General features: G+C 53.9%; 1 protein-coding gene across 2 annotated transcripts; it reads left to right on the top strand.

Annotated features, from left to right (window-relative positions):
• Positions 1-200: 200 nt before the first annotated feature.
• On the top strand, positions 201-10,335 carry DNAAF8 (dynein axonemal assembly factor 8). Of its 2 annotated transcripts, XM_086375980.1 has the most exons (10): positions 201-292; positions 1,439-1,580; positions 1,973-2,101; positions 3,247-3,732; positions 5,231-5,348; positions 7,242-7,383; positions 8,190-8,318; positions 8,719-8,805; positions 9,623-9,894; positions 9,975-10,335. In XM_086375980.1, the coding sequence occupies exons 2-9, from the start codon at positions 1,473-1,475 to the stop codon at positions 9,888-9,890; spliced, it is 1,467 nt and encodes a 488-aa protein (XP_086232106.1). In that variant the 5' UTR covers positions 201-292; positions 1,439-1,472; the 3' UTR covers positions 9,891-9,894; positions 9,975-10,335. The 2 variants fall into 2 exon arrangements, with proteins under 2 accessions (XP_086232106.1, XP_086232107.1); XM_086375981.1 differs by lacking the exon at positions 8,719-8,805.
• The last annotated feature ends 887 nt before the right edge of the window (positions 10,336-11,222 follow it).

Below are 11,222 nucleotides of genomic sequence, written 5' to 3'. Positions count from 1 at the left end.
GAGGCGGAGACCGAGGCCGCAGCTGCGGAGATATATGTTGGGTGGTGGACGGGGTGGGGGCTGGGGAAACGAGCTGGGAAATCGGTGGGAGGACGCGCGATGGTTTCCTGTTTCCGAACTTTAGAATTTAAAAGCCCCACCCGAGTGGACGGTGGCGTCCAGTTGTCATAACAACCCGCGGTCCGGCGGTGGGCGGGGCTAACGGGCTGCAGCCAAGAAACGGACGTGGAGGACGGTCAGGATTCTGCCGGACTGGGGCTGCTGCTTCGCGTAGCCTTCGGTAGTCCGTTCGGTGAGCGACGCTCCTCAACCTGGTGTTCAGGACCCTTCACGGTCTGGTCCGTTTGCACCGCAAACTCCAGCAACTGAAAATTTCTTTCCCCAACACGTTGGGTACTTTTCACTCCTCTGAGCTCTTAGGTGCTCTTGCCGCAGCCTGTAATGCCTTTTCTTCCTCTGTTACCTTGTCCTCCTGGAGAACTTAAGAGTCTCTGGTTGTCCCCTTCAACCAGGTGATTCTGTTGCCCTCTGATCTGCCCTGCAGCCGGAGAACATCATGTGATGTATATACGAGACCTGCCCTGCTGTTCCCAGATCAGGGTACACCAAGCTCCTGCCCCACTCTTGTGAGCACAGAAAAAGCAAAAAGCCCCCATTCACCTCGCCTGCTGCTTCCCTTGTTGGGGGCCAGGGCTGGGGCAGGAGTGTCCTCTTCCCATTTTATAGTGACAGAGGCCTCTCAAGCTGCAAGTTCTCTCAAGACGCCAGCTCTAAAGTGCCATCACCCCACATTTCTAAGCCTCCTTGACCCCTGAAGGGGGTCTGTTAAGACTCTGGGATACAAAAGGGGTGTGTTGGCCAAGTGCCTGATAATTTGAGTGTCAACTCCAAAAAAAGTGTTCTGGGGACTCCAAAATGTCTATTCTGTTCCTTTGTAAGGGGGCAGTAAAAAGTAGTGGCTTGAAATCCCCTCTGACTTTGATACAAATTCTGTCTGTAGATAATAATAGTATCTATGTTATATTGGACATATATGGTTTACATATATCTATATGTATCATATATCTATCATATATCTATACATATATCTATACATATATCTATATATATATGTATCATTCTGTACATCATATCCATATACCCACATATCAAGTACATATATCTACATATTATTGTAAACTATCACCATATCCATTCATCTGTGGCTCCATCCTGCATTGTGCGCGCGGACACACACACACAGTACATGACGGCACAGTGCCTGGCACTCAGTAACAGGAGCCTGCCAACTAGAAGGGAGATGGGGTATGTGGTCCCCCAATCTGTTTACACCTCCCAAGGCAAGGGATGGTATGTGTATGCTTTGAAAAGTCAGCACCCTGAGCTCTGGACCCTTGTCTCTGGGACCCCCCTCACCTCACTCCATGTCCTCTGCAAGGTTCCTTGGATGATGGTACGCTGAGAGGCACCCCATGGCATCTCCTGATGAAGATGGGCGGCCCTCACTGCCCAACCCCTGGGATGCCATCCTTGAGGCCGTCAAGCACCAGCTCCCGTCTCTGGACTCAGATTCCTCTGCGGTAAGCAAGCACCTTCTTCCGACATCTTCTAAGGCCCCCACTGTCCTTTCCTCCCATGACAGACACGATGCTAACCGGAGAGCTCTGTGTCATGTAAGTGAAGTACCAAGCTGTCACCTCATTGCCCTGCTCATTCTGTGCCAGGCATTAACTGGGCTTAGCCGGTGGCAGGTAACCCAGAACTGGGTGCCCTGGATCTCACCTCCAGCAGGTGGTGCTGCTGAGCCCATTTCTAAGTCAGCCTCTGAAATCGGTGTCAGCAAGGCCCTTTGGAAGAGAACTGGTCCCCCCAGACAGTCGGAGAGCCCGGGGCAGGGCAGGTGGGTGGAAGCTGAGGCCCTCCTGGCTCTGCCTCCGGCCGTTTAACCCAAAGCCTTCTCATCTGTCCACAGTCAGACTGCGAGGACGAGGAGCTGTTCATCTTCCAGCGAAATCAAACTGTCCTGATTCCAGACTTGTCAGAGGAACTGGCCGACGACCCCGCTGGGGCCTGGGTCACTTCCTCTGGGTCTCCTCCTGAGGTCTGTTAAATGCAGGCTCCAGGGGTCCATGAACCCTGGACTGTCCCGTCAGAATAGGGTGTGGGTGCTCCTGGCCCTCACTGGGCTCTAAAGCAGTGTGGTTCTAAAGAGATTAACGCCTCCGGTCTAGCATCACCTGGGCCTTTCTCCAGGTACAGCCCAAGGAGTTCACACACCAGACATCTACTGGCCTTGTGCACGTCATGCTCCCAGGAGCCCAGAACGCTTAGAGCTGGGGGCAGGGACATGATTTTCTGATTGTACCCCCTGCTCTTCCCTTTGACCCCTCACCACACACAGTCCTGAGTGCAAGCACCGACCCAGGGTCATCACATGCAGCCAGGGCATGTCCACACCAGAAGTCACCCACACCCCCAGCCATGCCTAGAAATACACCTGAAATAACTCTAAACCGGAAAACTGCCAAGGCTGCCAAGCGCCCTGGTTAGTTCAGTTGGAACCATATCCACTTCACTTAATTTTGTGTTTTTTCCATTTCTACAATTACCTCGGCAGTTACTCTTCCAGACAATTATGGTTTAACCTGGGATGGAAAAGCCTGTACTAGCTCACGGGGGTTGAGGCCTGGGTGTTGTCTTTTCTAACCACTTGCACCTGTGCACACTGGCCAAAAGGGTGGAACAACCCAAGTGTCCATCAACAGACAAAATGGATAAACAACTGGATAAACAACAGACAATATGGATACAATGAAGTGTATCCATACAACAGAATAGAATTCATCCATGAAAAGGAATGCAGTCCTGACACACAGCACAACACTGGAGCCTTGGAAACACGAAGCCAAGTGGAAAGACACACAAGACAAATACTGTGTGATTCCACGCCTATGAAATGTCTGGACCAGGCAAATATAGAGACAGGAAGTAGATGAGAGCTCACCAGGGGCTGGGGGAGGGGAGGACAGGGTTTCTGTTCCAGGTGATGAAAAACCTTTGGAAATAGACAGTGGGGATGGTTTGTACAGCATTAGGAATAGAGTCAATGCCACGGAACTGTACATTTAAAAATGGTTGACATGGCAGATTTTATGTTCCTTGCGCATCTTACCACACACCCCCCCCCACCCCGCCCCCGAGGGATGTTTGGAGGCTGCTAACCAGGAACACCTGTTTCCTGCCTAGCTAGCTGCAGTGCCTGTAGAATCCGCCATGGAGCCCTGGGGTGAGTGGAACGCATGGCCCCGGCCCCAGGAGTCGGCCCCTCTGGAAGGAAGGGCCCCCAGCAAGAGCAGCTCTCTTCTCAGGATGTCTGCAGAGACCCCCCCACGGCAGGATGATGATGCAGGTGGGACCCTCAACACCAGTGCGTCACAGAGTCCTCGCCAGGGGCCTCAGGGAGAGGCCACCCGCTCCCCTCAGGAAGCAGGCCTGCAGACAGAGCCCCTGGGCGTGGCCTCACAGGCTCAGGAAGGCTCAGACGCAGCCAGCCGCAAAGCCCTGCGGAGGGAGAGGAGGAAGATGATCGAGAAAGACATCCTCCACAAAGTCACCTGGGACGGCCGCAACCCAGCCTGCCCTGACGCGAGCCGAGGGAAGGAGAAGGCCCGCGACGCTGTGGAGGTGCCTTCAGAGGGGCCCCCAGGGTGTCTGCCCGTGCTTTCCCTCCAGGTAGGCGTGCTCCCAGCCCAGGCTTCCTCGAGGTGGTGGTCCTCCCCACTACACCTGTCTTACCCTCAAAAGTCCCATAGACTTGGGCAGGGGGCTTAAACAACAGAAACTAATTTTTCACAGTCTGAAATCTGGAGGTCCAAGGTCAAGGCTCCATCACGTTTGGTGTCTAGTTGAAAGCATCCTTCCTGGTTCATTTGGAACGAGGGGGGAGCTCTCTGGAGTCTCCTTTTAAGGGCACCAATCCCATTCATGAGGGCTCCACCCCTGTGACCTCATCACCTTCAAATACCATCACACTGGGGATTAGGAGTTCAACACATGAATTTTGGAGGGACACAGAGATTCAGTTCGTAGCAATGACATCAGGCCCACAGCACCAGGCCTACCATCAGGCAGGCAGGTCCTACCTGTCAGACAGACAATCCTCAGAGTTACAGTGAACAGGGAGGAGCAGGTAGTCCCCAGCTTTCTTAAAATAGAAAGAAAGAAAAAACCCATCCCAAGCATCATCTTGAAGACATAGAAGATAGAGCAGACTGTGACAAAGCAGCATCTGAAAATGTTCAAGCCCTTATTCTCAAACAAATAGTGAGCCCCCATTAACGCTATTATTTAGATCATCCACGAGAACCAGCAAGATGACAAAGCCGGTTCAAAGAGATCGTGAGAAACGGATTTTGTTCAACAGGGGAGTGGGGAATGTGGAGATTAAATTGCTACACTAAGTAGAGTAGGCTCAATGGGGCAACAGAACCGGTACCTTTGGGCTTAGCTGCTCCAATGGAGGGAAGAGAAAGCTCTTGCATTTCTGTTTTACAAAGTTGTCAAACAGGTGAGCCCCGGTCAGTCAAACCAGCCCTCCCCGAGAAAGATGGGCTCATTAGAAGATGCCCCCATATGACATAGAAACATCACAAAATTATCTTTGTTGCCTTATTTGACAGATTTTCGTAACAACCTAGATAAAACTGGCATCGAGTGTACCTGGAGGTCACTTTCACCAATTCTCTCCTGTCAATTCCATTCTTTCCTCAGCCCGTCTTAACAGGACATCCTTACTCCTGATTAACATCTCTGTGCCCACTGCATCACCGCCCCCACAGCCCTCTTCCAAGCCCTCCAATCCCAACTGCTGCTGTGTTTCTTAAAGAAGCAAAACGTTCTAACCTCCCAACATTCTAAACCTGTCTGAACCTAAATAGTTTTAAACTGACACTGAGCTTCCTCCAAGCCAGACAATGTCTTTGTGCCAGAAATAGAAGTATTGCCCCCAAAAAGGCACAGGAAAGGGGGTGGCAAGAAAGGCAGGCCCCACCCACCTTCACGGGGGTGGTTCATTCTGCAAAGCCTATGTATGGGGTGGGTGAGCCGGGGTGGGTGAGTGAGCCGCCTCATCTCAACCCTGGTTTCTGCCCTGGGACAGCCTCGGTGGATCCAGAATTCCTGTTCCTGGGATCCCGAGGCAGCCTCATCATCACTGCTTTAATTATTTCAGGAACTTGAAGAGTGGGATTTGGATCAAGTCCTTCTGAGTCTGACTGGGCGAGAAGAGGACCGGGGAGATGGTGCTCCTGGAGCTGCATGGTGGGCAGCTGGCCGCCTCCAGGGCCAAGGTTTGAGCTTGAGCACTGGGGATGGGGTGGGGGGCCAGTACATCTCCACAAACGGCTCCTTCCAGGGCTTCCCAGTGAAACGGGGAGGCGGGCTGGGCAGGGTCACCTCAGCAGCTTGCCGTGCCTCTGTGCTGCTCAGGCCTCACCTTCCCACACACGCAGGACGCTAGACTTCATCCACCCATCCATCCATCCTTTCATTCACTCACCAATGCACTCATTCATCCACCCGCTATATATGTGACTGCCTTTTCCTTCCTCCCCACCTCCTCAGCCTTCCTCTTTCCCTCTGGAAGCCAAGTAATCCTGCATTTTGTGCCCCCTTCAGCTAGTTCCTAAACAGAATCCTGCTTCCACTGCCTCTCTGTTTACAAAGCCAGGGGTAACTCCTTCACTGGGCTTGTGGCCTGGCTCTGGGCAGTTTCCTAAAAGAGTTTCCCATCCCTCTTGGACACTCTGGCCCATAAAAGCAAGTGGAAGCAGGCCTGAGTTAAAGAAGGTGCAATTTCCAGCCCCTGGTTCCAGAGCAAAGGCTCCTTTTAAAAAGGGTTTTGTTTGTAATTTGACCCCTTAGAGCACAATATGGAGAAACTCTCCGGGGCAGGGTTGAGGGCCTCGGTGGCTGCCCGCTGGGGCGGCAGTGTAGCAGATCTGTTATCCGTCTGTGTGCTGTGTGCTCAGTCTCACTCCTGCTCCACTCTCTGCAGCCCCATGGACTGCAGCCCACCAGGCTCTTCTGACCATGGAATTTTCCAGGCAACAATACTAGAGTCGGTTTCCACTATGCTCCAGGGGATCTTCTTGACCCAGGGATCTCCTGCATTGGCAGGTGGATTCTTTACCACTCCCCCATTCTTCATTTAAAAGCACACAAGCCTTTAATTAAGCTATTCCACTTCTACAATCTATCATCACACATCTATGTCAACACAGAAGGATATAAAGTATATTCAGTGAAAAAAGTCTATAGAGGGGGACTTTCCTAGTGGTTCAGAGGTTAAGAATCCACGCTTGCACTGCATGGGGGCATGGGTTCCATTCTTGGTCAGGGGTTCCATCCTTGGTCAGGGCACTATAATCCCACATCCCACCTGCTGCTGCTGCTGCTGCTAAGTCGCTTCAGTCGTGTCTGACTCTGTGCGACCCCATAGACAGCAGCCCACCAGGCTCCCCTGTCCCTGGGATTCTCCAGGCAAGAACACTGAAGCAGATTGCCATTTCCTTCTCCAAAGCATGAAAGTGAAAAGTGAAAGTGAAGTTGCTCAGTCTTGTCCCACCAAGTGAGGCAAAAATAACAACAAAAAAACCTATAGAGGATGATCCTGTTGCCATTTAAAAAAATTTTTTTAAAGATTTTTCTTGGATGTGGATTGGTTTTATAGAATTTGTTACAATTTTGTTTCTGTTTTGGGTTTGTTTGCATTTTTTATTTCTTATGTTTTTGGTTTTTTGGCCAGGAGGCACGTGGATCTTAGCTTCCTTACCAGGGATTGAACCTGCACCCCTGCATTGGAAGGCTAACTACTGCACCACCAGGGAAACTCCCCCTGTTGCTATTTAAAAAAAAAAAAAAGGAAAAAACACACAGAACTGTTAAGCATGGTTCCCTCTGACAAGTAGACAGGAGCCAGGAAGTGGACTACTTTGTGAACACGTGGTCACCTCTGCTTCCCGGGGTGCACACAGCTCCCTGCTTGTGAAAGAAGGGGCCCCTCACCCTGCTGAGCTGGAGGGGGCCGCACTAAGGTTGTGAGCCGCAGAGGGTGGGCTGGGCCCCTGGCACTTCTCTGTGCATAAGCCCAGCACGTCCACGCGAGGAGTCCTGAGGCTCAGGCTGCAGTGGGTCAAAGTGGGGGCCGTGTCCCCACCAAGCTGCCTTCGCCCTCTCTGCAGACCACACCGAGCCCAGCACCCAGGACCGGCTCATGGAACGCCTGAGCCTCCTGTGTGCCAGGCAGTCCAGAACCGCCGCCTCTGCTTGGAGAGTGCCTGCTGATACAGCCCGGGAAGCCCGGCCACGGGAAACCGGAAGCAGGTGGGCTTTGTTGACCCCTGGCCCCATCCTCCCTAGTAGTAGCTTCTCTCAGCGTTTATGGTGCCTTGATTTAAAGGCGGGGCACCTGATGTGTATTTCTCTTCATCTCAAGAATATGATCAGGTCAGTATTACTATTACCCCCCATTTTACTGAGGGGGAAACAGGCTGAGAGGTTGACTTGCCCAGACATAAGTGGCAGAGCTGGGACTCAGGCCCCAAAGCACCTGCTCTTTCCCACCCCATGGGAATCCTCCCTAGGGGAGGACCCTCTCCCTCTGGCCACTGTTGATTGGGCTAGCCCCAAGCACCTGTCCCCAGCCAGGTCAGCTGGGGGATGGGGTGGGCAGAGGTAGGGACAGGGCCCTGAGGTCCCTTAAGGCCCAGCTGCATCCCAACTTCCGACACTCTGGTGGTCCCACCCTTTTTAGAAGTCTGAGAGCCAGGAATTCCCTTTCTTGCCTGAGCTAGCTGAAGCAGGCTTCTGTCCCTGACAACCCATGTGTCCGGTAGAAAGGACTTTGCACTGTCCAGTCAGTAGCCACTGGCTACACATGGCTAGTGCAGCTGAGGAATGGGATTTCTAACTTATATTAGCTTAAATGCAAGTTTAAATAGCTTTTGGTGAGTGTCTACCATACTGGAAAGTGCAGACACAGAACATCTAGGCGCCACTCAGAGTTCCACTGGACAGCGCTGGCCTGAATCTTGAGGGCTGTTCTCAGGGTCCTGCACAGGGGTGCTCAGCCCAGCACGGGCAGGTCACAGTGACCACCAGGAAGTGACTCAGCCACCCCCACCCCCAAGATGTGCTTCCAGGGAGCTGGGCTTCCAGGCGCTAGCCCAGGACATGCAGCTGAGGAACCCGGCAGAGCCTCCCACCATATTCACTGACCTGCGGCCAACGAAGACTTCGGACCAGGAGCCCTTGGAGAGGTACAGAAAACGCTGACAGCCCTGCGGCGGACCTGCTGCTTCAGGAGGAAGGGGACTTGGACAGCAGGTCCTGGGAGCTCTCCTCACTGGAGAAGGGCTTTCAGCCAGGAACTGAGCCTGGGCCACAGTCCCACGGGGCCACAGCCACAGGCCCTCCCTGCAGGGAGTGGGGAAGCTGGGGCACAGGGGGCTCACTCAGCCGAGGCTGGGGTACCCGGCCCTGGCCGCACCCCTCCACCACCTGCAGGAAGCTCACTGGCCCTGCGGCTTTGGCTGGCTGCCCATCTTCCTGCCTTGTGTCACACGGGAGCCCTGGGTGCTCCAAGTCCCTGGCGGGAGCCACGCCTGGCCAGAGTAGACTGTGCGGTTCCAGAGGAACCCACCTTTTGTCTGCCCGCAGCTCCAGCTCCTACTCCAGCTCCTCTGACAGCGAGGAGGCGGAAGAGACAGCAGCTCAGAGAGACCCGCAGGGCCCAGCCAGGCTACGGTAACCACATGGGCGCCTCTCACCGTCACAGGCGGGGATGCTCACCTGGTCCCAGCTCGCATTTCTAACGTTGTTGCTCTCAGCATCTTGCACACACAGAGCCTGCACAGGAGGGTGTGGGCTGCTCTGGGAGGCTGGCAGGGTAGGCCAGCCTGACCTGCTCCCCTCCAGACAACCCCCAGGATGCCTTAGCTTGGTTTCAAGAAGGGATTACATTTTCTTTCTGAAAAATAGCTCCACAAATTGACTTGCTCCCTGCCAGTGATGGCAACAGAGGTGAAGAGATATTGTAGGGATGGGACTACGTGATTGGTTAACGGCCAGAGAGGAAAGGCTCAGGTCAACTAAGTGAAACGTCAGATTCAGGGAAGGCTCAGGTCTCTGAGGAGCGGAGGCCACCCCAGGGCCGTGGGGTGAATTTGCACTACGCGCTCTGGCAGTCTCTGTCGCTTTTGGACTTCCAGACCTTGCAGATTCTGCCCTTTGGGAGTGTCAGAGTCCACTGCAGCTTTCTTCCCACGTGGTGTGTGGCTGGACATCCCAGGCACAAAAAGGGGAGACGAACTGGGGTTGAGAAGTGCCACACAGGTGTCCTCCCAGAGGCCTTTAATGTGCTGACGTGCTGTGTGACAGCGCGGGCTGGGAGGCCGCAGTCTTGATTTCTTTAGTGTCTTGAGAACCAGGCACACGCTCCGGAAGCACCCTGGCTCCCCTCTGCTGGTGTCCTGTTTTGGGCACAGTACCCCAATATTGTGGCACAGCATTGGGAGGTTGGCTCCACTTAGCGCTGATGGCGGTCACGTCTCCCGTGTCACAGGGACTGCACGGGAAAGAGTCGGCTCCTCCAGCAGCTCAGGGCATCTCGGGAGGCGTCCACTTGGCCTCAGCCGCCCGCCGGCAAGAGTCCTGTCAGTCAGAAGGCTCAGGCCCCTGGAGATCCGGCCGGGTCCAGCCCTGGGGTGAAGCAACACGTAACACTCTGGGCCGAGAGGGGCACACAGGCCAGACCCGCAGGGGGATGTCCCAGCGACAGCCCGGGAGACCTGGTGCCTCCTTGGGGTCAACTGCAGATGCCTCGGGTCTGAGGAGGTGAGCAGGTGATCTGACTTGCCTTCGACACCAGCACCAAGGCATTGGTGGTCCCCTCACTCTCCCGTCTCCATCTGCAGCACGGGGACCCCCCAGCTGGGGCTCTGCTGCCAGCCCTCTGCTGGAAATCAGTCAGAACATCTTCACGCACTCACAGCAAGGACACCAGTGCAGACCTGTACATACAGCAGACGTGTCACACGGCCCCACACCCTCCAAAAAGCAGCCGGAGGGAACACCACGGAGACAACGGATTTGTTCTGACGGTGGGACTAGGGTGCTTTTTCAGCTTTTTCCATTTCTGCATTTTTTTTCCTCTTTAATGTGCATTTATTGATTTCCATCATACAAGGTTTTTTTTTGTTGTTTTTCTTGTAACTACAAAACTTAAGTAAAACTTCTTTAGAGAATTTCAGGGCTGAAAAGGTCTTGGAAAACTTAGCTTGATTTTCTGGGTCCTTGATGTTGGCTCTTTTGAACAAACCACAACACACACACACAGATGTCTGGATGGAAGGGTGGACTGAAATTTGCTTTTTTTTCTTTAACCAAGACACAAAGGCGGCACGTATATAATCATGTTCTAGGGTCCTTCCAAAGTAAAGGTGAGTTGACTTTTAAACACAGAACATGAATGTTCTAACGCTGGAAACTGTCACCCATGCCTACTCTCGTGGACAACCAGCAAGAGCTGAGAGGCTCTGCCGTCTCCCTCACCAACCCTTTCCTAGCATTATTCCCGACCGCCACCAATTTTCAGTCCTTTTGTCAGTTCTTGGCCCAGCTGCTCCCAACAGGCTGAAGCCCTACTCTGTGACAACTCTGTTCTGACTCCAACTTGTTTTCAAGGTCTCAGCGCCCCTCCGCCCTGTCTGCCCCATGGGAAGAGCAGAGTGGTCAGCTTGGACCCCCTGTGCCAAGGCTTCAGGCAGCCCAGCACAACCCTTGGCCTCTGGGCATGTGTTCCAGCGTTCAGCTGGGGTCACCACTGGCTGCCAGGCCCTGAGGGTGGGCAAGGGCCCCCTTCCCACCCAGCCCCCCATAAGATAGAGCAGGCCCTGCCCAGCCACAGGCAGCCAAGATCGGGGCCACAGACTCCACTTGATCTTGCCACGGGGGCCTCACCAGCAGCCCCCATTCTTGACAACAAGGAGCATTTTTATTACAAGTCAGATGTGAGCTGGCTTCCGAGGCCACACGAGGCCTCGGTGAGCCTGTCCTGCAGGGACTGGAGCCAGACTACTATCACCGGGGGCCCCCAGGCCCTCTCCTCGCTGCGGAGGCCCCCACCCTCCACTCCAAGGCGCACAGAGCACGGTCATAGCTCA

Source organism: Bos grunniens, chromosome 25 (genome assembly GCF_055505025.1).
Source record: "Bos grunniens cultivar Pamir isolate PY7600 chromosome 25, Bosgru_T2T1.0, whole genome shotgun sequence".
NCBI lineage: Eukaryota > Metazoa > Chordata > Mammalia > Artiodactyla > Bovidae > Bos > Bos grunniens.
The sequence above is the reverse complement of the archived record's forward strand: the minus strand, read 5'-3'. Positions and strand labels throughout refer to the sequence as shown.